The sequence below is a fragment of the Schistocerca gregaria genome, chromosome 7 (assembly GCF_023897955.1).
Source record: "Schistocerca gregaria isolate iqSchGreg1 chromosome 7, iqSchGreg1.2, whole genome shotgun sequence".
NCBI classification, from domain to species: Eukaryota; Metazoa; Arthropoda; class Insecta; order Orthoptera; family Acrididae; genus Schistocerca; species Schistocerca gregaria.
In genome coordinates, this window is record NC_064926.1 from 348,137,506 (window position 1) to 348,162,934 (window position 25,429).

Below are 25,429 nucleotides of genomic sequence, written 5' to 3' on the forward strand. Positions count from 1 at the left end.
ACACTTTCTCACCAAGTTGCCCACGCCTTCAACAGGTCCAAGTGGCAGTTAGTGAGGAAATGCACTGCTATCATTTCCCTTGGAGGTGCTTCTCCTCCACTACAGTACATGGAAAAATCAGACGAAATATCCTACTTTAGTAGAATTACTTTTACTTCTAACTTAAGTCTAAAAAAATGTTTCAAACTAAAAAGATAGTCTTTACATAATAAGTAAATACTTTTCATAGTTCTCATAACATTACAATAATTAACACTAAAATTGACTCTAGTACAAAAGGTATGGACTAAAAGAAAGTTTTCAAAACAAGTGCGCATTACACTACAAAACATTACTCTAAGTCATAACTGTCTGAAACTGGTTAAACCTGAAAGGTTGGCTCTCTCTCCCATTTGCAAAATAGCAAAAACTCAAGATCTGCAGTGACATAGATTTATTAACCATTATGTTATGAATAAAAGAATAGAGTCATCATTACATAATTTAATTACTCTTCTAAACAAAATTAAGGGGATGGAGGTTGTACCAAATCATAGCCCCACTTGTCTACTCAACTCTGAGCACTACTCTCATTCAACCAGAAAATTAAATCCTCACAAAATGCTACCAAATAGTTGACCTGTCAGAATATTCACATCAGTCTAACACCACAGTTACCAGTTAATCAGGAAAATTATTGTTCTTCATTCCATTATTACCAACTCAAGCTCATAAATCCTCAGAACACAAACAGAAGTTTTCAGATAACTCATAAATCCAATGATGCAGCATTATATGACGCGTACCTCAGAAGAATATTGCTCTTTATGTTAAGCTCTCATTCACAGCTGCAGTGGCATGAGTTGCACAATATACACAGTACCCAATGTTGCCTAGTTCACAACTAGATCATCAATACAGTTACACCATATTTGTTTGTATACAATTATCTTTTTTATTACTCAATCACGTCTGTCAGCTCCATTATTTTACTTATATTTCTTACCTCGTTAACAAGTGGAGTGAATTCTGCAAAAATAACCCTACTACAGAGACAGGCTCCCTAACTGTTAAGACCATAACATAATTCATTATTTTATTACTTCATTATTGCTTCATTAACTAATAAATAAACACCTGCTCGGCTTATCTAATGCAAAATTGATTCTACTAAAAAACACTCCACAGTAAGAGATCCTTATGCTAAGGCAAGCTTAATTCTCATTACTGATCAGACAAAACTATCACTTAGAAAAACTATTATTTCACTGTATTCCATCAAATTGCATAAGATTCTAGCCTGAAGGGTGGTACACATACAAACCTTGCTTAATCTTTTCACATACATTACTGCAGATGACTATGTTTAGGAGATGAGGTACTGGCAGAAATAAAGCTGTGAGGACGGGGCGTGAGTCGTGCTTGGGTAGCTCAGTTAGTAGAGCACTTGCCCGTGAAAGGCAAAGGTCCCGAGTTCGAGTCTCGGTCCGGCACACAGTTTTAATCTGCCAGGAAGTTTCATATCAGCGCACACTCCACTGCAGAGTGAAAATCTCATTCTGGAAACATCCCCCAGGCTGTGGCTAAGCCATGTCTCCGCAATATCCTTCCTTTCAGGAGTGCTAGTACTGCGAGTTTCGCAGGAGAGCTTCTGTAAAGTTTGGAAGGTAGGAGATGAGGTACAGGGAGAAATAAAGCTGTTAGGACGGGGCGTGAGTCGTGCTTGGGTAGCTCAGTTGGTAGAGCACTTGCCCGTACAAGGCAAAGGTCCCGAGGTCAAGTCTCGGTCTGGCACAAAGTTTTAATTTGCCAGGAAGTTTCATATCAGCGCACACTCCACTGTAGAGTGAAAATCTCATTATGTTTAAAGTTGTAATTTCGTAATGTTAGAAAATGCTCTATATCGTCCCAATACGAGGTGCTGAAACTACACATTGTTCGATGTTTAATTTACAGAAGTTACAATTAAAACTTAACTCATTAAATTAAATGAATACTTTGAAAAATTGTTTCTTTTTAACAGTTTCTTCTACTGCAAGAGTTAGGCTGAATTATTCATTTAAATGGTGAAATTAACATATATCATTACGCAAACAATACTTTTGAAAAAACTGTTAATTAATTTGGAATTAATTAAGGGCTGGTTTTGCTAACAGGTTTTCAAATAGAGCCAAATAGATCCTTTAAGAATACTATTAGTTGTTCCTCCAAATGTTTATAATTAGTACAGAATTTATATTTGTTTGTACGTCAACAATAGAATTTAAGTTACGAAACAATCACTGATTTCATCCTAGGATGCAAGTATTAATTAGGAATAGTCAAAATAAATTACGAAATGAATTACATCCATAAAACAATTACACTGTCTATTACACATTACAACCCTCTCGAGACTGTCGATGATCTTTATCAGTCAACAGACAAGGTTGGCGTGTACGCATTTGTGCTGTATGCATCGCTACATGTTTCCCCGTCACTATCACATCGGAAACCATGGACCTGGGGATGTTTAGGAGTATGGTAATCTCGCGCACAGATGCATGACACAAGTGACACCAAATCACCTGGCCACATTCGAAGTCCGTGAGGTCTCCAGAGCGCCCCATTCTCCTCTCTCACGATGTCTAATAACAACGGAGGTCTTTGATATGGAGTACCTGGCAGTAGGTGGCAGCACAATGCACATAATTTGAAAAACTTATGTTTTGTGGGTGTCCGGATACTTTTGATCACATAGTGTACTTACCAACAACAACTTCACCTTTCAGAGGCAGACATATAAACGGATCAGGGGTACAGCCATGGGAAGCAGGATGGCTCCTTCGTGTGCTAACCTTTTCATGGGTCACTTGGAGGACGCTTACCTTGGATCCATAAGTCTTCAGTCCCTGACTTGGTTGAGATACATTGAATGACATCTTTACCATATGCGCTCATGGTGAGGCTGACCTGCTAAAATTCCTGGAATCTCTGAATACCTTCTTCCACTTGAATGTCACATTGTCTTATTCTGAGTCCTTCTGAGTCCCATGCCACTTTCCTTGATGTTGATCTCATCCTCACCAAAGGCCAGCTACGCACTTCCATCCACATTAAACCTACCAATAAACAGCAGTACTTACTTTCTGACAGTTGCCATCCTTTCCATGTCAAACATTCCCCCTTATTTGTTTGGATGCATATTCTTTACAGCAATACACCACCATTCTCATCTCAGCGTTCACTGCTTGTAATTACCCCACCAGCCTAGTTCAAAAGCAAATTTCCCGTGCCGTCACATTCAATCCTGGTACCGCTGATCCCTCCAAAAAACAACTTAGGAGCACACCATTGGTGACTCAGTATTATTCCGGTCTGGAATGTATTAATCAGCTACTTTGACAGGGCCATAACTTCCGAAAATCATGTCCTGAAATGAAATCCATTATGTCCGAAGTTTTTCTCACTACTCCTGGAATAGCTTTCCGTTGCCTTCGAAATCTCTGAATTATTCGTGTCAGACCCTATGCTTCATCTTCACCCATCTCCCTACCCTATGGCTCCTACCCCTATGACTGTCCCTGCTGCAAGACTTACCCTATGCACCCTCCTACCACCCCAGTATAACAGCCCTGTAACATATACTATCAAAGGGAGATCGACCTGCAAAATGACACGTCATATACCAGCTGTTATGTAAACACTGTTCAGCCTTCTGTATCGGCATGACTATAACCAAATTATCAATTAGGATGAATGGGCATAGGCAGTGGGTTTACACTGGTAGCTCGCAGTATCTAATCTTTTCTTCACTCCATTTTGGTTTTCTACATCTTTTATTGTCTGTTCCATCTGTTTTTCACTGCCCCCTTCCTACCTCTGTTATGTACAATGCACTTAGATTTTCACTCTTATTATTAAGTCCAGCATGATGTTTAAACAGTAATCTCTGGCCTGTATATTACGGTGTATTCAGCCTTTAAGCTCTCAGGTTTTCAAATCTCGTCCAATGCAGTCCTCAACCATCAGTCTTCTTCTCACCCCGTGCAGTTCGTCTCCCCTGATCTGCAGTTTTGGGTGACTTTCCCGAAATCAACCCCTTTTCCTAGACCTCTCCAGTCCTTTTCCTTCACCTCTCTTTCCTTCCCCTTTAACCGTTCTGCCCGAAGGAGGAGCCACTGGCTCCAAAAGCTTGCCTAATTACCACCTTCTTTTATGTGTAAGTGTTTTGACGGCGCATGGTGAGTAGATTTTTTTTATCTATTCAATTAAATTCTTCTGTCAAAAATTGATTGTTTTCATTGTTATATGCACTTTATTGTTATATATCAAACAATTGAAAGTCCAGGATGGAATGTAAGAATATTATGAATAGGAAAGTTGCTACTTACCATATAGCAGAGATGCTGAGTCTCAGATAGTCACAACATAAAGACCGTCACAAATGTGGTTGAAAATGAAATGAAAATGTGCTTGTCATTAGGAAAAAAACTGATCATAAAATATGTTGATACAGTCAAGAATGGCAGCCTGAAGCCTGAACTCGTCATCAGTTAAGGACAGAGCATGTCACAGGAGTGTCTGAGACTGCCAAATTTTGTGATGGCCTTTTTGTTGTGCCTATCTGCGACTCAGCATCTCCACTATATGGTGAATAGCAACTTTCCTTTTCACGATATTATTATGTATGATTGTTTGAACTGCTATATTTTTTTGTGTAAAAGTTGTTCCTTTTGTTATCAAGTGTAACCTGCTAAAGCGTCAGTTTACACATTGTGTTTTTGCTTAGCTGTTACAGAGCACTACCATTTTAGAAGATCATCTGAACTCATTGTTTTCCATGGCATGTAAAATTTTTGACCATACCACTGGACTTGTAGAAAGATTTCCCACTGCTTATTCTCATTTACTAGGTAAAGTAGTTTTATGAACTTCTAAGTTAAGTTTAATACAAAGCACTGTCTTACTTATAAAGGCACTGAAGTATCTGTCACACATGTCTTTTTAGGCCAAGAGTATTAGGAGAGTTAAATCAATATGGCTCCTGTTTTCATCTCATATTCTACTTCTGTGCATGTTTAGACCTATCTATACACATAATGTAGTCAAACGTTTGAGCTCCTCTTATGCTGTAACCCTGTAACAGTGAATGAAATCATTAAAAATGTGTAGTTACGAATTAATTGCAGTAGATTTCAAAGCTTTTGACATTCCACTCTAGGACCATGATTTTTCATCGTGATGCTGTTCTGGTCTCACGAAAAGTGAAAACTCTACTGAAAAGGTAGCCGTTATCTAAGGACAAAGAGGTTCTGCAGGCATGTTATTTTCTCGCATGCTAGAACATATTTAGAAAATTTGATTAGATGAATGGTTTTGTAAGATGAAAGGTTTTATTGAGTTAAGTAAGGAAGTAAAATAAATGGGCCTGTGTTACAAAACTTTCCTACTACACTTTGCATAATTTTATTGTTGGTTAATAAGCCAATTTATTCTTGATTCCATTAAGTATTAGATTTTGTCATATAGTCATACTATTATTTTACTTCTGCTCCAGTGTTCAATTATTTGCCATAAAGAATTGTTGATTTTAACTTTGTTCATATTTGTGGCAGGTGTTCTACGGGATTCTGTGGCTGGAAATATGCTTTCTAAAGTACTTCACACACTGTTATTGCAAGAAATATCTTTTGTGCAGGATGTAATGTTCTGTCTGCTTTCACTGATGCCATCTCTGAGCTCTCTAATAAAGTTACTGTTTTCAAAGAATATCTGTGCTATGGATACCTTTCTCCCCGGTAAGTGAAATATAGTAGCCTTTCTATTTTAACCAACCATTAACAATATTATGAAAAGGATAGTTGCTACTCATCATATAGTGGAGATGCAGAGTTGCAGATAGGCACAACAAAAATACCGTCACACAATTAGCTTTCAGCCAACAAAGCCCTTGTCAAAAATAGGCAAAACTTACACACACACACACACACACATCTGTTTTTGACAATGGCCTTGTTGGTCTAAGCTTAATGTTGGACAGTCTTTTTGTTGTGCCTATCTCCAACTGTGCATCTTTGCTATATGGTGAGCAGCAACTATCGTTTTCATAAGATTGTTACATTCCATCCTGGATTTTCCAATGTTCAATTATCCATTATTCATATACTATTACAGTTACTATACTTTGGTTCCAGTCATTACTTGTAATTTCATGTGTATTAATCTGTTGTCTTTAGTTTGGCACTGAATGTATTCTGGAACCTAGGGATGATATATTTTGAATGTGCATTTGGTTCACTTAGAATGTCATGGAATAGTAACAACAGATAATCAAAAGTGAGTTATGTAACATTTTCTTAAAAATATATTAAAGTTGTAAAGAAGGTGAGAAAGGGGCAGGGGAGATGAAAATGTAATTGCCATTAGGAAAAAAAGCTGATAATAAAATATGTTGATGCAGTCAAGAATGGCAGCCTGAACCCTGAACTCATCATCAGTCAAGGACAGAGTATATCACAGGAGTGTTGGAGACTGCCAAAATTTTATGACAGAAGTGCTTAAGACCACTGCCAGATAATCCTCTTACTGTAGAGCAGAATATGAGCTGATCAAGCAGTTGATGAAAGCTGAAAGTCAAAGTGGAGTAACCTGGTAAAAATCTTGAAATGAAAGTGAACAGAAAGAAGGTGAGCTTTGAAGGGGTACTGAAATGTCATTAGAGATTCCACATGTCCCAAGAACAACTTCACTGAAGTAACTGCAAAACAAGTGGCAAACCAACTGTTGCTGAATGGCAAAACTGTTGTTGGAGGACTCAAGAGCTCATACCAAAGGATTTAGGGAGTGAAACCACTTTCTCAAGAATACTGTCGCTTTGACTGAGCTAAAGTTTGCCATTTGTAGCTTGATTCCTGACTGAATAGTATGTTTTTGTGGACTCCAGTTCTAACCACTTTGTACCTTTGGACAGAAATGCAGAAATGGCTCCTGGTTTTTGCCTCTTTTACCAACTTTCAGATCCCCTAAACATGAAGCAAGCCAGAGTTGTTTCCCTGTTGTAGTCAGAGAAGGCATCAAATGACTCAAAAAATTTCTGACCTTTGTCACTGCTCCGATAGATACTCGTATCTTATCAGGGACTGCCTAGAAGAGAAATTCACACACCAACTACCTGGGTACTAACTTCAGAAATTATATATCAGCCAGGTACTAAATCTGATGCAAAACATTGAAGACAGATTCAAGAAAAAAATGTGAGTTGCATTCTTCGACCTGAGAGCCACTTAGGACATTGACAACGACCAAAATCTGCTGATTGAACTATACAAGCTGACAAGAGACCATTGTCTCACATCCTTAGTTGGCACCCTCCACAGGAACAGGTTATATGCCAGCCTCTATGGAAAGAACTGTAGTCAGTGGAACTGGATGAAAGCATTCTGGCTGTAGTACTGTATATTGTGAACACAAGTGACCAGGCAAAGTCAAATCCCACCAAGCAAACTTTCAACACACACACTATCTCTATTATATAGCTATAAACCTGAAGCCAAACCCCAGCATGAGGTAGGTATAGGGTGACCAGACATCCGGAATAATCCAGACGTGTCCTCTTTTGCTCTTTGTCCTGGGTCTGGGCAGATTTTTAGTGTCCGGCTTTTTCGCAAAAGTGAGCGTAATACAGTTAAATTTACAATTCGTCCCATTCTATTGCTTTTTCTTAAATACTTTAACTATTGGCACAGCCTTCATGAGAAACACGTATGAAGGCTGTGTTATTAGGTGGCACCAGGATCGTCGATGTTATCGTTGCTCGACCTATAAGCGAATGCAAATATCGATTATTTAAAATTTTCCTTTCGTATCTTTGCTTTGTATTGGCTTGGCCTTATGTAGTGCAAGTGTGATTTGTGAGTGTAATTTTTAATCGAGTGAGTTACGTAAAATATTTGCCTATGCCTATACGAAAGTGTACATTTTCTGATGTCCTTTCCTGCAAATATCCAGCTTTCAAGAAAGGGAGAAATGAATTTGAAGCAGAGTGTAAGGTATGTGGAGCTGGAACGTACGTCTCAGTGGCCAATAAACATAAGAAATAACTCAATAGATTAACTGTCATGGTTTTATTTCGTTGTTTTATAGTCATTCAATTTATTTGTATTTGGAAGGTTGAAGTGCAGTTTACATGTCGTCAGCTGCTGATTCAATTGTAGACGTTGGTAGTGGTGCATCAAATGAAGGGAGGTGAATGGTCTTACATTTTTCGCTTTGTAAACAATTCCATGCTGTTGACATAACATAACAATTGACGCCACACTGTCACCACAATCAATGTTCTTAATTTTTTTTTATATTGCTCAGTCAACCACCACCTTACCATCAGTAACAATTAACTACTAGTTTTACCGGTAATTCCCTTCAGTCACGTGACTTGTCCAAAGCTGACGGGTGGTATCCTCATCTGCAGTTGACCCGTTTGATGCATCCGCTTTTTTCTTCCTTTGGCTTCCTTTTTGAAGCTGTTTGTCCTCCTATTTAAACAATTGCATTTGGTCACCCTAGGTAGGTAATGTATTTTTCAGCTCAATAACAAACAGAAGCATGATGAGAACTCTGTGTGCTGTGATGAGGTGAACAATTCCAGCACTGCTTACAGCCAAAATGTCTATGTGTGACTCTGTATCACACCCTGACATAAGAAAAAACATTATTAGGACACTGAGAGGTAAGAAATGGGGTAATGATACTTGACTGTTAGGAATGTTGTATGATGCCGTGCATGTCTGCTAATGAGTACACTAATTTTATGTGGAGCAGATGCACATACGAAGAAGGTTGATACCACAGTAAAATAGTCAGTGTTGGTTGCAGTGGGATGCCTGAAGCAAACATCAGTGCAGAAACTCTACTCACTAATTAATGCAGGTCCTAGTGGGTGGCCATCAGAAGCACCTAGTTGGAAAGATTGAGTACAGAACTGGATAATTTTGACATCTTCCCAAGAGAAAAGCCTGTTTCTGACAGTGAGCTCCTGTACACTGTGGGGCTCATTTTGAACAGCATGAGGGTGGGAGTGCCACACTGCAAGACAGACTTGCAGAAGTGATACATCCTCTTGGATATATCTATGCAAGTGGTGAGATGCAGTATCTGGACCACTTGCTGCATTATTTCCTGCTGTATGAACCTTGCACAATGAAGATCTTCTAAATTTACTAGCAAGAACACTTTGGACACAGTTTTCTGGAGCTAAATGTCTCCAAACAGGCATGGTAAAAGGAGGAGGAAAACGGAGTATTCTGACAGATGTTGTTATGAAAGTAAAACATGAATGCGCACTTCGAAGTTTATTGACTTGATAAAGGACATAAACTGAGGAAGGGAGCAGGGGAAGTTTATGGAATTAACCCTTTGAGTCCCAATAATATTAAAGAAAAAAATTTTAAATTTTTCATAAAATTGACTTTTGTCATCTTTGTAAACAATGAGCACAAGAAGAAACTGGCAAAAAGTAAACAATCGTAAGGAAATGGTTTCCCTTTGGAATACAGTTTTAAAATTTCTCACAAACTTAACCTTTATTATCATAGTAAGGAATAAATACAAAAAGAAATTCACTAAAAGTAAACAATACATTTTTTAAGGAGGTGCTTCCCTTTGGAACCACAAGCACACACAATTTTCAACCACCCATCATTTCATAAGATATATTTGTTTCATGAGATATATTTGGAAACAATTTCATACTTTTCCTAGACAAAAATGTCTCATCTTGAAACAGCCATGAACTCACAATTCCTAAAATTTAAAAAGATTAAATCAGAAGTACATATTGCTGCACTGGTTTTATTTTGAAACTACTCATAAAAGTGGTACTACAAACTCAGATAACTTTAGATGTACTTACTTTTACTGTCAGTGGTCCCCTTAATATGATCACTATTTATTTTACGAGATTATTACGGTACTGCTAATGTATTAGTAACATACACATAGAGATTTATAATATATGAAGGGGCAATTGCAAAGAAACTTCTATAAATACAGACATAAAGTGATAACAATAAAAATACAAACGTACATCAAGAATTTATAAAATACAGACAGGAAAAACTAATAAATAAACAGCAAAATAGTTCTCTTCATATTCTGTAGAAAACCAGTGCTATGCAGTTTTGAGTTGGCTGTGAAATACCTATAATTTGATAGGGTTAACTAACAGGAGTTGGTTGTAGAAAAGCTGTCACAGCGCATCCAGCCTCTTGTCCTTGGAATCTTTAATGGCAGTATTTGTGAACAAAATCTTCTTGGTTTTCTAACCATTTCTATTCAAATAAAATTCTCTAGCTTTTGATGCCTATCTCCACCATTGTCTTCAGGAGTAAAACCACTGACTGCCAGTGCTGGCATGTTTTTCTGCTTATATCACCACGATCGTGGCCTCTGGCACCAGTCAGAGAGGGGCCAAAATGATGCATGCACAGAAGGTGAGTTGGGCAGTTGTAGTAACTCTGGCCTGCCACAGAAACGAGTGACATCAGGAGGCATAAGGGGCTGGTGCCACATCTGAAACTGCTCTCTTGCCTCTCTACAAGCATAAAGTATTCATCATTGCTTCCTTTCGACACTCAAAGCCCGCCTCCGTGCCCTACTGAATGTGTACCTGTGGTCTGTGTTAAAATTGTTGCTTTGCATTCTAATCTTAGCTGCCTTTTTACAATGGAATTCCAGTGTGTTGATGCACAAGGCAAACGTCTCGAGTTTTCAGACGAAATTTTGTGGCCAATTTCCAGGCAGTGCTCAGCTATGGGTGACTTGTCAAGGTCCCTCTGTTTAAAATGTCAGTTGAGTAGACTCTGCAACTGTGTGAGTTATCTGACATACATAGATCCTATAGCATTTGCAAGAGGTGCCATATATGCTGGGCACATGAAATGATATTTCATCTTTAATAGGGTGCAGCATATTTCTTATCTTGGGTGTGCACTGGAACACAGGTCTCAGGCCATGTTTCTGTTACTCATTGCCCCACAGTAACTGGACTCGCATTCAATCCCGTCTCCAGCCATCCTGAGTTAAGTTTTCCGTGATTTCCCTAAATCGTTTCAGGCAAATGCCGGGATGGTTCCTTTGTAAGGGCATGGCCGATTTCCTTCCAGTCCTTCTCTAACCCGAGCTTGCGCTCTGTCTCTAATGACCTCGTTGTCGACGGGACGTTAAACACTAGCCACCACCAACCACCGCCCCACAGTATGGCAGGAAAGCAACCATCTTGGCCTCTTCTGCTGATTCAGAAGGCATCCTTCTTTCATGGTACCTGAGGGCATTTGCAATGTCTGTCTTGCTATAACCATTCTCTCTGAACACATGTCTCAGGTGCTGCAATTCAGACTGTAGGTGGTCATCATTAGAAATAACTTTTTCTGTGTGTGTTAATGTGCTCAGGACCACTTTGTTGTGTACAGGATAGTGAAAACTATCAGTGTTCAAGTATCAGTTAGTGTGTGTTGGTGCCAGAGGCCATAGTCATGGCTACGTAAACAGAAAAGCATGCCAACCCCGGCAGTCAGTGGTTTTACTCCAGACGATGATGGCAGAGAGAGCCATTGAAAGCAAGGAATTTTGTTTGAACTGACACAGCTTAAAAACTGAGAAGATTTTATTCTGCATCCAGTCTCGTTCAAAGCTCTATCAACATCTTTGTAATGTGCAGAATTTTGCCAAAATGTTGCAGAAATTTCTGCTGTGGAGAAACATAGTGCAAGGGTTGATGTTTGAGGCACTTTTGCTTAGATTAGATTAGATTCAGTTTTTGTTCCGTAAATCCAAAAATTGAGATGATTCTCGTGGATGTGGAACATATCAAAAAATATAGCATAAAAACATAAAACATTATAATATAATACATACCACCCCAATCATTTGTCAGGAGACTGTTGAAATAGGTGAATAAAATGCGGTAAACTGGAACAGCTAATATTTACAGAATTAACACACTGTCAGAATGAAACTCTGTTATGCACTATTAATACATTTGTCACACACAATATACCTAATCTTGACTGTTGTGACCAAGTGCTGTCAAAACTGAAATCTAACAGATATTTTTACTTAAGATGGCTTTAACAGTCTCTGTTAAGATATTCATCTATGGAGTAGAAGGAGTTGCCTACTAAAATGTCTTTCAAACTCTGTTTAAATGGTGCTTTATCTGAAGCTAAGTTTTTAATGGTTGCTGACAATTTATTGAAAATGTGTGTTCCTGAATATTGGACCCATTTTTGAACCAAGGTAAGAGATTTTAGGTCTTTATGTAGGTTGTCCTTATTCCTAGTATTGATACTATGTATTGAGCTATTGGTTGGAAACAGAGATCTATTAGTTGCAACAAATTTGATTAAGGAATAAATATACTGAGAAGCAGAGGTTAGAATATCAAGTTCCTTGAACAGGTTTCTACATGATGTTCTTGAATTTACACCACCAATGATTCTTATCACGCACTTTTGCACCCTAAAAACTTTTGCTTGGTTTGACTGCCGCAAGTGATTTCTGTAAGTTTGTAGATGATGATGTTCTTTGCAAATACTTCAAGTTTTATATCTTCACAATGCACTTTGAGTGTTAAGAAATGGTTCATCATGACTCCATGGTGGTGACACTAAACCCATTGGCTGGAATATCGAGGTTCAAGATCCCATCTGATGAGGTTTTTTGTGATTGGCCTAAATTGTTTAAAAGTGATTAAGCAATGGCGAATTTCCATCTCCATTTCTGTCTACTCAGAGATTGCTCTTCATTTCTAATGCATTCAGTGTCAACAGAGCATTAATACATAGTTATATAAAGATGCTGGATGAATTTTGAGATCATGGAGAAATGTAAACAAATTCATAATGATATGAGAAATATTGTGATAAAACTTTTGGTTCCATTTCTGTTCCTTTTTCCTTAAGAAAACATCTGTGTGAGATGATGATGGCTTTAAAATCTAGATGCAGTATGCCTACATTCAAAGAGAAAGTAATTGTTGCTACTTCATACTAACATTTGCTTCATACCAACTTTTGCTTGGTCCCTAGGTAGCCTAAACAAAGTAGCTAAGGATTGTAAAAACCACATGATTTTCTGTATTTTCTGTTACATACTTCACTCTGAATTTGTGATTCTATCCTTTATGGTGAGGTTGGTTGCATAGAAAGCTCTGCATTTGAATTGTGTGTTTAATACAGAAACAGATATAAAAACAAAAGTGCTTAACTGAAATATTTTCATATATTCGTATGTGGGGTCCGTGTCTGAACTGTTTTACTGTCATACTTACACCAGTTTTATAGAGGATTCACAGGCACGCCCAATGAAAAAGACTGATAAAATATTAAAGCTTTCAGACAAAGTCCTTCTTCTGCAGTACAAGACACATACACATTCACACAAGTCACGCATACATGAGTGCTCTAGCACCCTGAGACAATATCAATATGTGTGAGAGTTGTGATTGTGTGTATATGTGTGTTTTTCTCCTATGCAGAAGAAGGACCTTGTCTGAAAGCTTTAATATTTTAGCAGTCTTTTTCATTGTGTCACTCTGTGTTTCAGTACCACCTCTGTACAATGAGTAACAATCTATTCTACCCATGCTATTGTTATTCCATCTGGAACTTTCCATTGTTTGATATATACCACTTTTCCATCTTAAAGTACACAACAGTTATTATTACAGTAATGTTGCATAATTGTTTGAAATCCATTCTTTGTTCTGTTAGTACCTAATGAATCTCTTTTAAAATAAACCTAATTGACTCATAGCTGCTGATTCTGTTATAAAGATATGTTAATGTTTTACTTTTAGAAACACATTTGCTTATATCTGTTTTTGCTTTGATATATGATTCACACAGATCTGGATTCTCCTGGACCAAGTCAGAGTACATATTTTTTTATAGACTTGAGTCGTACATGTGCCTTATTGGTGGGACGTTGCCTTGGCGGTATACTACATGGACCACAATTTTCTTTGGAAGAAAAGAATGGATGTCACTGGTTAAATCACCACCTGTTTTCACATGGACGTGAACTTTATGATTCCATTGATGCCTGTAAGTTTACAACAACATAATGATCATTTTGGGAAACTCATTCATTTATGTAATTATAGTAATTTAAAATTCTTTTGTTGTATCATTTCCTTTTGTGCAGTTACATAATTTGATATTAACAAGAGAATGGAATGCAATGAGGGGAGAGGTGCAAACAGTGGTAGAATTATTAATACGGCTGAGTTTAGAGCAGATGTATTAGAGGAGCAAAGTTTTATTTCACTGGATAATTTCAACAAGTGACTGCATGCACTCTGTCCCGAATTTGCAAGAGAGGAAGGTGGAAACATTTCTGGCTGACTGTATCACATTAGACAAAATTTAGGAACAGAAACTTGGTTTATTGCATGTTTACAAACAAATAAGACCATCATATTGTAATTATGGAAGTAGAATGAAGTTCGAAAGAAATAAGAACAAGTGCATTGAGAAATTAGGATATAGAGTTAAAGCCAAAGCACTAAGGTTAATTGGTGGAAGAGAAAAGGAGTATAGAAAATATGAAAATAATTAAGAATCCAAAGAAAATGGCACTGATTAAAAACAAAAAAACTGCCTGTAACTTAGAAAACTGATAGGTTTGTTCAAGAAAGGATATAAAAAACATGTAATATGTGATATGAAGCAATGGCCACCAAGAAACAATCTCAGTGATAAGTACAAAGAAACCAAGGCAAAATGCCTATGAGAACAATGTAGTGAAAATGTTTATAGTGAATCCAGATATTGTGACTAGATTAACTGCAGTGTTGAAGAGCTGGTGAAATAGCATTGTTGAATGCAGAGTAAAAAATGATGATGAAGAATTGCAGTGAAATAAGAAATGAACTTCCCAAGGAAATGACCTCCAAGTGAACAAAGTGGTATTCACATGTCATACATGCTTTATGTTCTATATGCTTGTAATCATAGATTCCTACATCTTTGAACGTATTGTCTTGGACAACTATTTTGATATCTTGTTACGCCTTCCGCTGATACAAAGCAGGGGGTAGAGTTATATGTAGAGATGATCATAGAGTTGTCATGCTTCACCTGGGAAGAAAGTGTTCCATACTAAATCTCTTATTGCAATGCATCAAGAAATGTCTCCAAAAAGGCAGAGTAGCCCAGACACTTCCATTTATGGCCAGCTTAGTAGGACACATGTTGTGATGACCAAGGGACTTGACATCATTTAGATAATGTTGGATAATGGAAGAAGTGTGTTCCACAATAAATGTAGCTGCCCCCCCCCCCCCCCCTCCCCTCCTCAGAAGGTAGTAAATGTTGCCACTCCCATTCCCTAATTCTGTTTCATTCAACAAAGAATAAGTCAGTATAAAATTTCTGCCCAATCAGACAACTTCTAGATGAGCACTAAACACCTTTAAGTTGGAAAATATTGTACAAATTAATTAATTCTGTTTAAAGGTGGTAGGCTCTTCCCCATCTGGGTGCTGTTTTAGAATAAAAGAAACTTTTGCTGATATCTTAAGGTAACTGCAACAGTTCTAAAAACATTCTGAACCAAGTTTACCAAAACATATTTTACAAAATATCCTGATAATGTGAGAAATTTAAGAAAAAAATGTGTTTTGGTTAATAATGCACACTGTTGTATAAGAACAATGCATTTTCATCTTTTATTAAACCAAAACATGATGTGAGTCTAATGGAGGATTTAGTATTATAAGGTTTTCTATGATTTCCTGCAACACTGTGTTAAACTAATTCAGTCACATCATTTTTGAGATTTTTGTTATAATAATAAACTAGTTTGCAACTTCTTTTTGCATGCAACAGCTGTCTTTGGTATGTTCTCAGTTCCACTTTCATAGCCAGGGGTATCCTTCCACAATAAAGGGGCTTTGATGAGAAAGTCAGTGTTGAGAGAAACCCAGTAGAAGAAATATTTGATGCTATGAATTACAAAAGCCAAAAACTCAGTGTTGATAAAGAAAAAAAATCCAATTTGACATAGAGTGTAACTCTTTGGTCAGTGTTTTTCATCTACCTCTTGAACTTTGTGTCCTTGGAGCACAACTTACATTGTATTAATTCATCTGCTGTTGGAACATTATCATCAAATAATGACAGCTTCAGGAACCAAGTACCTGTCTGATATCTGGACCAATATCGTGATAATTTCACAGTTCTCTTTGCTTTAAATTTTCGTAGTATTCATCTCACGGTTGTTTCTTCTTGGCAAGATGATGATCAACAAATCAAAGAATGATAGAGTGGATGCCATCAGGCATTTCATTACCACCAGTCATGTAAAGTTTTGCCTTTGATTCTCTGAATCTTGTGCAGTCTGTCATGTTGCAATGTGTCATGTCTGGACCAAAGGTTGCCTTATCAGAGGGTCAAAATAGGTCCTCAAAACAATGGGACGTAATAACAGAGGAGGGACAACAAATCATGACTAAATAATTTTCCTAGATTTGTAGTGATGAACTGTGTTGCTTGCCATTTTATCACAACAAAGGAACTGAAATTTTCGGTTAAACTATCCTTTCCACTGGGAAATAGCCATGGCTTGCCCTTCTCCTTCAGGGACTCCCAATATTTTTCCTCCTTGCCGTGGAAAGTTACTATTATTAACAGTCCAGCAACCTTTTCAACACTGTGTTTGCTGGTACCAGCTTCCAGCCCTGTGCAGTGCTAATTCTTGGCAGTTGTTAGATTTGTGTCGTAATTCAGTCTTGCTTCTCTAACTTTTTTCAGTATCCTTGAAAATAAGTTTACTTTGTTTTCAGGTTTTCAATATAACACTTGAAATCTTCTGAATCCACTATAAAAATGTAAAACCCATTTTGATCTTTCATCTATCTACCACTCCAGACAAAACAGATGTAAAACAGTGCAAAGTATGTCAAGATTATGGAGCTGCTGCAGCAGCTTCGGTTATTGCTGTGACTGATCTTTGCTCAACAATGATAGGTGACTTTCTATTTTAATGACCAGCATCATTGTATTTTTTTGGTTACTGACAAATCATCTATTTATAATGTACCAACCTGACAAGAAGCAAAATGTTCCAATTCTTAAGAAATCATTTTTCATCTGCTACTTCCATTGGAATGTGATTCAGAGATAGTTCTTTCTTGTGTTTTAGTTTTTGACCTACGCTAAAAACATAGGATGGTTGTCGTTTTTGAGATGAAGCATTAAGAAATTATTTTTGCTAATTGATGGTCCACAGCTGATAAGTACTTTATGAAATTCTTACCCTCTTCTTTTTTTTATCTGTTTTAAATCTCGGAGTAAGCTATGTCAGAGAGACTGTCCATCATTTCCACAAAAAGATCTCTTTTTTTGTTTTCTGCCACTACAGTTCTACTCTGAACACCACAGTGAAGTGCTTGGCAGAAAATAATTTCCAGTGTACCACTCATGAGGGCTTTATCCTATTCAATTTTTATACAGAATGTAGGATCAGTGATTACTTAAATGACTCAGTACAGGATATAATTAATCTGATTTTGACTTCATCGCCCTTTTGGAAGTGATATTTAGTATATTTCTGGATTCCTCACTTACCACTGATCTTTGAAAATTTTAAGTAGGTTTCATGGGATGGTTGACATCTTGTTTTCAAGCATGTGCCAGTTCAGGTTTTTCAACAACTCTTTACCATGGATCCAATAAGCCTCTGATTTTGTATCCTGCCCTTCTTTGTACCCATTTAGTATCTGATGATAGTTCTGGTCTTTATCTTTAACATGGGAGGCTAGGCTGTGGACAATGGGTTACATACACTTGAGCAATATTTTAAGACGAATCACAAAAGTGTCTTGTAAGCTACCTTCTTTGTATACTGATTGCATTTCCTTAATATTCTGTGACTATATCATAGTTCGCCAACTACATTACCTATGATTGCGCCTATGTGATTATTCTGTTTCATTGTTGAAACTATTGGATACGCACAATTTAAGTAAAAGCAACAACTCCCTTAGTAGCAGAGGTGTTGTTGAAAGGCACATAAACAAGACTCAGCACTTTGTTAGCTTTCAGACAAATTATTTTTTGTGGTAGAGTAATTGCACATGAGTGGCGGAGACTAGGAGAGGCAGTTGGTGAAGGTTGGCTGATGTCAGGAAGGGAATGGCAGCAGCTGTAGAGATTATAAATGTGCAAGGGAGAGGAAATAGGTGCACAAGCTAGGAATTTGGTTTGGATTCCTTCACTGGTGAGATTGTGCTGTAGATGATGACTTTGGACTGTGGATTGGCATGGGGAGACAGAACACAGAGAAAGAAGATACTTTGGGGAAGAGGATGTAAGTTCAGGATGCATGAAATTAGTTTCCTGGAATAGGGGTGGAGGTGGGTGCAGCGGAGGAGGCTGTCGGAGACAGAGGCCAGGAGGATATGGGAATGAAGGATGTGTTGCATTGTTAGTTCCAAACTACTTATTCCAGAGAAACTGGTGTTGGGCAGAAGGATCTGGATGGCATGGAATGCGAAGGAGCTATTGATAGAGCACATTATACTTGGCAGTACTTTCTGCCACTGAATGGTCAACTCATCTCTTGGCCACAGTTTGGCAGTGACCATTCATTTCGGCGGACGGGTGGTTAATTGTTATGCCTACATAAAGTAATGTGCAGAAATTGCAATAGTGCTGGTATGTGATATGACTGATTTAACAGGTCACAGAGCATCTGACAGGGTAGGATAAGTCTGTGACAGGCTGGGGGAGGATATGCTGGGTGGATGAACTGGACATGTTTTGCATCTAGGTTTTCACAGATATATGACCCTTGTGGCATGAGATTGTGAGTGGCAGTGGGTATGACATAAGGATGGACTAGGATACTGCATAGACTGGCTGGATGATAGAATACCACTTTAGGAGGAATGGAAAGATTGTGGAGAGGATGTTCCTCATTTACAGGCATGGAGATAGATAATTAAAGCCCTAGCTAACGCTATGGTTCAGTTGTTCCAGTCCACCATGATACTGAGTGATGAGAGGGTGACTTCAAGTGTGAGTGTGGATCTGGGTTATATCAGCTAATTCCCCCAAACCACCTTCCTCTTCTTTATGAGATGACTTACTTGGAAATTGCAGCCACTCTTCTTTACTGAATAGTAGGCTGCTGGAAACCCTCTTGACTTACTCTCTGTCAAACAATGCTAGGTACAGGAATTATTAGACTCTTTCTACGTATGAAATAAGTAGACATAAAAACTTTACTTTTCATCAACTAACAATGTATTTGACCTCCATACACAATAAAAATTTCACTTTCCACATGAATATGTAACTTCCTGCAAGTATCTCATACAGCTGGATGTTAGAAACAAATAAGAGTTACAGTTAAAAGAAAGTTGGCTTGGATGCCATGACCTTTCTTAACATGAATCATAAAAATGAATCTTGCCTCTAACAAGGTTGCGTCAAGAGCCCACAAGAGTACTTTTTCAACTGTTCTTATTTTAATAACAATAGTCAATGACACAATAAGCACAGAGCTGCATATAAACTCCATGGTTCTTCCTTACACACTCAGTAAAACAGCTATGGATTGCCTGACAGGTACTTGTCAGTGCTGTCTGACTGCCGCATCTACTTTCTTCCTGCAACTGATTTTAAACTTGCACACACAAACATGTGACAAGCAGTAGGTAGGATTCTACCATCCCACACTCATATCAACAATATCATGTGTTCAAGACTGTAGAAGGCTGAGTTGTTCTATAATTTACACAGAAATTCTCGAATCACTACAAGGGGTACTTCCTAGCAGCTGGTTCATGGGGATGGGCAGAGAATTTGTGGTATGTAAGGATATGGTATAGGAAATCTCTCTGCTGACTAGGTTTGGGATTAGTGCCAGTCTTTGAAGGGCTTGGAAAGACCTCAGTATTCTGGGCAAGGAATTTCTTGCCATTGCGTAAGTACTGTCCTCTCTAAACTATATTGGAGTGACTTTTGCTGTGTGAGGGATGACAGCTTTCAAAATGTAGGTACTATTGATAGTTAGTGGGTTTGACATGAACAAAGATATGACTAGAGCCATTAGAGGGATGGAGATCAACATTCAGGAGGATGGCACTCTGGCCTGAGGTGATTACGTGATATGGGTGGGAGGTAAAGTGTTGAGGCTTTGAAGGAATGAAGATATAGTGTCTTGGCCCTGGGTATAGATAATAAAAATATCACCAATGAACTGGAACATGATTAGGAGTTTGGATGACTACACAAATTTCCTATAGATGATTCATAAACAGATTGACATAGCAGGGTGAGATGGGGCCTGTGGCCATCCTGCAGATTAATTTGTGTATTTTCCCCCTCAGAGGAGAAGTATTTGTGTGTGAGGATGTAATTAGTTAGATGGATGAGGAATGAGGTCTTCAGTTTGGAGTTGGAAGGACTTCGAGATAGGTAGCATTCGCTAGCAGGAAGCCCATGTAATAATACTGTACCAACAGCCATTATTTTGATATTTTTTTATTAGGCAACCTGTTTTGACATTACAGTCATGTCATCTTTAGAGCTTTCACGTGAATGACACCAAATACCACACATGCATGTATAAGACAAAGCACCAATATTCACGTCTGGTTCCATAGAAATCCAAACTTGATGAGCGTGTGTGCACTTCACACGTGTAGCAGCAACTGCTCATGAAGTTCGGATATCTATGGACCAGATACAAACATTGGTGCCTTGTCTTATCAGCAAGAGTGGTACTTGGTGTCATTTATGCGATAGGCCCGGAGATGACATGATTGGAACATTGAAACTGATTGCCTAATAAAACAATGTCAAAATAATGGCTGTTGGTACAGTATTACTACATTTCATTGACCAGCAGCTGTTCTACACTTATGAGCCCGAGATGGAGTCACATTTACAATCCATGCGGGAATCCAACAAAGACGTGTAGTTATATGAGAGATAATGGAGATGGGATGGTTGAGAGTAAGTGGTCTTTATCTTTAACATGGGGGGCTAGGCTGTGGGCAGTTGGTTGGAGGTATTGTTCATCCAGAGTGTAGATTATTTCATTGGTAGCACGGTAACCATCTACAATGGGACATCCAGGGTTGTGGAGTTTATGGTTTTTGGGACACATGTACAAGATGAGTGTATGAGAGATTGCTGGGATGAGGAGGGAGATGAATTCAGGGAGGGATTCTGGGATGTGTCCAAGAATTTGAGTAGGGATTGGAATTTATGTTGAACTTCTGGATTGGCATCACTGTAGCAGCAGGGCATGTAGGAGGAGGAGTGAGAGAGTTGGAGAATGCCTCCTGTCAGGTAATTACTGTGGTTCATTATGACAGAGGTGGAGATGGAGCTTTTTCCTGCAAGGAGATAGATTTATGATCCTGGTAAGGGACCTGGGTAAGGAGGCTAAGGCAAAGTTGGAGATAAGGAATTTGTGGAAATTAACCAGGAGGTGGTTAGGTGGGAGTGGGGAGGGTCATTGTTAGCTGGTGGTATGAATTGGGAGAAGCAAAGTTCAATGTTAAGATTTGATTGGCTTTGGTTTGAAGGATTGGTGGTCATTGAGAGAAGGAGAGTAAATCTTTGACGAGTGCAGAGTCATTGAACCTGGATGTGGGGTTGAAGGTAAAGGGTAAAGCCTTTGGATAGAGCTGCAACTTCTGTAGGATTGAGATTTTTTTGTGGATAGATTGATAACATTATTTTGGGATTGTTCAAATTCTGTGTTTGTGGGATGTTAGGAGGAAACTGTGGAGGTTGTGGCAGGTGGGAAAGGTCAGAAAGGCAGGGTCTAGGTGTTATGAGGCCATTTTGAGGGGATTTACTGTGGCTGGGATAGCTATTTATCGCTCTGAGGTGCAAATAGGATTTTAATAAATTGTAAAATTTTGGGAGGTGGTATCTTCTTTGCTCAGGAAAGCAAGGCTTTTAATGTGGGAGGTAGGGTGTAGTTAATTGGAGTTGCACAGTAACAGTTTCTTTTGGAGCGAGCACGGGTGGTTTGGGGATACCTGTGCCTTGGTAATTATTTCTCTGGATATATTTAGTGAGGTATTGAAATTTGCAGAATTGGAAAATTTGAATACCATTGCGAAAGGAGGGTTAGCATCCAGAAAGGGGAATTTTTATGCACTGGCCATTTCTTAGTTTATTGAAATTGGAAAAAGGGGGTGGGAGATGAAATTAGGTCCACTCTAGTGCACAGAAAGTTTCCTATAGGAAGAGTGCACCTCCCTGAAATTGTCAAAACAATAGCAGATTCAGTTGTATTATGTTCTGAATGTCTGAATGTTTCCTGTCTTGTTTAGGTTTTCCATAGGAAACACCAGCTATGAACTGTTGTTAAATATTGTCTCACCATACAATGTTGTGCCTAAGTTGCTGCCTGATACACTCTGATAATTGTCACTTTCGTGATCAACAATGTATTTGCAAATTATCAACACTGCTACCTAGACATGATTTGCAATCATTGTTAAGCACAACTATGCACTATTCATTCTGTCAACACTATCAGATGTTGGCTGCATGATGATATGGAATGAAAGGGAATATTGTAAATGCTTGCTTTTATCCCAAATTCCAGGAAACAATTTCTCAAGCTCCTAAATGACTCTGAGTCTAATTTAACTGCTTGTATTGTACCGTGGCCCTGACATGAATCATTATACCACTGCAATCCAGAATCATGATTGCAAGTATTTGTATTCTTTACACCACCAGCACCAACACCAAATCACAGTGGCCACCTAACAGCCAGTATGTTGGGAATTTATTCCTAAGGATCATACAGCCTCCTACAGGTCCATGATAAGTGCTTGACATAGTTCAATTGGTTTCAAAAACTGTATGATGCTAGCCTAGTGTGTCTGCAGTATTTACTGATCTAGTATGATATTTAAAAGAAAATACTGCCCTGTGGACAAGTTGAATCCAGTTGTTACAGGCAGTATTGTCATGCTCCGTACATGTTTTCTACTCAATACACATCATAGTTATTTAAATAATTGCCTTGACTGCTCTCTCTCAACCCACAGTTCAAATATAATGTTTTGGTGCCGTGTCTTTAGATGTTAATTTTCATTTTCCATTTAGGTATAAACTGATTAGTGACAAAGTCACACTGTATACAAGAACTGAGTTCAAGTATAAAAAATGAAAGCTCGAGACAGAAAAGCTCATGTTACAAGGGGTTAATAAGGAATGAATACAGTTTAACACAACCACTGTGTGATTTCTCGCCAATAGCAGATTGATGCATGGAGCATATTAACACACAACAAAAAACAACATTCACACTAAACTTTCATGTGTGTTCTATTGCTGGAAAAGAGCTATTGCAAGAAAGCTACTGTGAATGCTGTTCTCTGTTATGTGCTACTGTGCTTCACTCATCGATCTTCTGTAGATGAGTCGTTGCCTTTCCCTTATTTTATGTATTACTCCATTCAGGAATTTCCGTTATTATTATTCACTGTTTGATTTGTATCTCTAACAATGAATAGTGGAAATGGTACCGAAGTTCACTACCTAAATTGAAGTGTAAGCTGACATATTATTTTACCATGCTGGTGAGCAATGCAGACAAAATATAAGACCTGTTAAATGCTGTGAGCTATGTACCGCATACTGAATTAGAGTTATGCACAAAAAATTAAGTGAAAGTAATTTGGAATAATAAGTTGAAGAAAAACAAAGAACTTAACATCAAAGTTGAGAAAGATATTTTGAATGGAATGAGAAGTATTCTGAAATGAAAAATGCCCGCTATCTGGGAAGCAAAGTCACACAAAATGTGTGAAGCAAGGGATGCATAAGAATCACATTGGTCACAGGCAAAGGAAGGTTTTACCAGTGAAGTAAATCGATTGGCATAAAAAATTAATTGTGAAGTGATGACAGAATTGTTGACTCTGAAAGTTTGAAGTACTTTACAAGTAAGGAATGGAATTGTGTACTGCAGGAAACACTCACCAAAGCAAATCTGAAGGGTTCAGAATGAACAGTTTTCGATGGTGTTGAGCCACAATTGTACAATATTTTTTAAAACAGTAAACTGCCGTTTGACTACATATTATTATATTTATCTTCTGTACGTCCAGATTTGAGCTCTTATGCCTTTCTCAGGTACAGAGTTAAAAGAATGTAGACTCTAGAAGACCCTACATTCTTTGACAGTTCATCTTAAAAGACATGTATTAGTCTTCCTTACCTGCTTTGGATTGCCTTAACAGATATGACATAATAATGGTCTAGCAACTTTTAGCCTTGTACTTGAGAATGGCATAAAAGCTGAAATCTGGACAGTAAAGAAGATAAATATACAACAACGAAGACAATCAATTATGATAAAATTATTTAATTGGGTAGAAAAAAATCTGCTCACCAAGCGGCAGCAGAAGACACACATAAAAGACTGTTGTGATTGGCAAGCTTTCAGAGCCAGTGGCTGCTTCTTCAGGAAGGAGGGTTGAAGGGAAGGAAGAAGGGTGAAGGAAAAGGACTGGAGAGGTCTATGAAAAGGGGTAGATTTTGGGAATGTCACCCAGAACTGCTTGTCAGGGAGACTTACCATACAGGAATGAGAAGGAAAGACTAATTGTTGGGGACTGCATTGGATGAGATTTGAGAACCTGAGGCTCAGGTTTTCCTTCTCATCCCATACTGTTAGTCTCCCCTGACCCGCAGTTCCGGGTGACTCTCTTGAAATCTACTCCTTTTCGTAGATCTCTACAGGTCTTTTCCTTCACACTTCTTGCTTCCCCTTCAGTCCTACTGCCTGAAGAAGGAACTACTGACTCCAAAAGCTTGCCGATCTCAACAGTCTTTTAAGTGTATGTTCTGCCGCTGCTTGTTGAGTAGATTTTTTACCTATCCAATTAAATAGAAGATAAATTTAGTAATACACAGGCAAATAGTGGTTTACTTTTTCTCTTAAAAGAGTCTAAGGCATGTAGGAAAAATTAACCTAGCAGAAAAGAAACAGCATAAGAGAAAATTCGCAGAGAATGACACATATTGTAACATAGAGAGAGATTAACGAAAATTTGAGGTGCAGTGTGTATTCAAGTGTGAAGAGATTGCCACTGAAAGAAAAGAAGTAGTTAATGTTCTCCTAAAGCAAAAAGGCAATCAGGAAAAAGAAATACTTAAGAATTTGTCAATGCAGATGTAGTTTTATTGTTGAAATAGCTGTTAGTTTGTAGTGCATTTTAAAGGTTGTTGACAGTATTTTGGTGTTTCCTTTCAAGAATGGGATTGATTTTTTATTTTGTGCAGTGTGCTTTCATATATGTGGTGTCTGTTCTTTTGGACATTCCTGCAGCCACTATGAAGTGAGTCACAAAGGAATTAAAGACATTAGCTGCCAGTGAACATTGATTTATATCAATGGGGCAGATTGAAAATTTGTGCTGGAC

General features: G+C 38.1%; 1 protein-coding gene across 1 annotated transcript in view; it reads left to right on the forward strand.

Moving 5' to 3' along the window:
* LOC126282514 (probable E3 ubiquitin-protein ligase HERC1) overlaps positions 1-25,429 on the forward strand; it is a 715,173-nt gene that overhangs the window by 178,186 nt on the left and 511,558 nt on the right. The window contains 3 exon segments of the mRNA XM_049982172.1: positions 4,751-4,874; positions 5,577-5,759; positions 13,863-14,060. Of these exon segments, the coding sequence (XP_049838129.1) occupies positions 4,751-4,874; positions 5,577-5,759; positions 13,863-14,060 (505 nt within the window).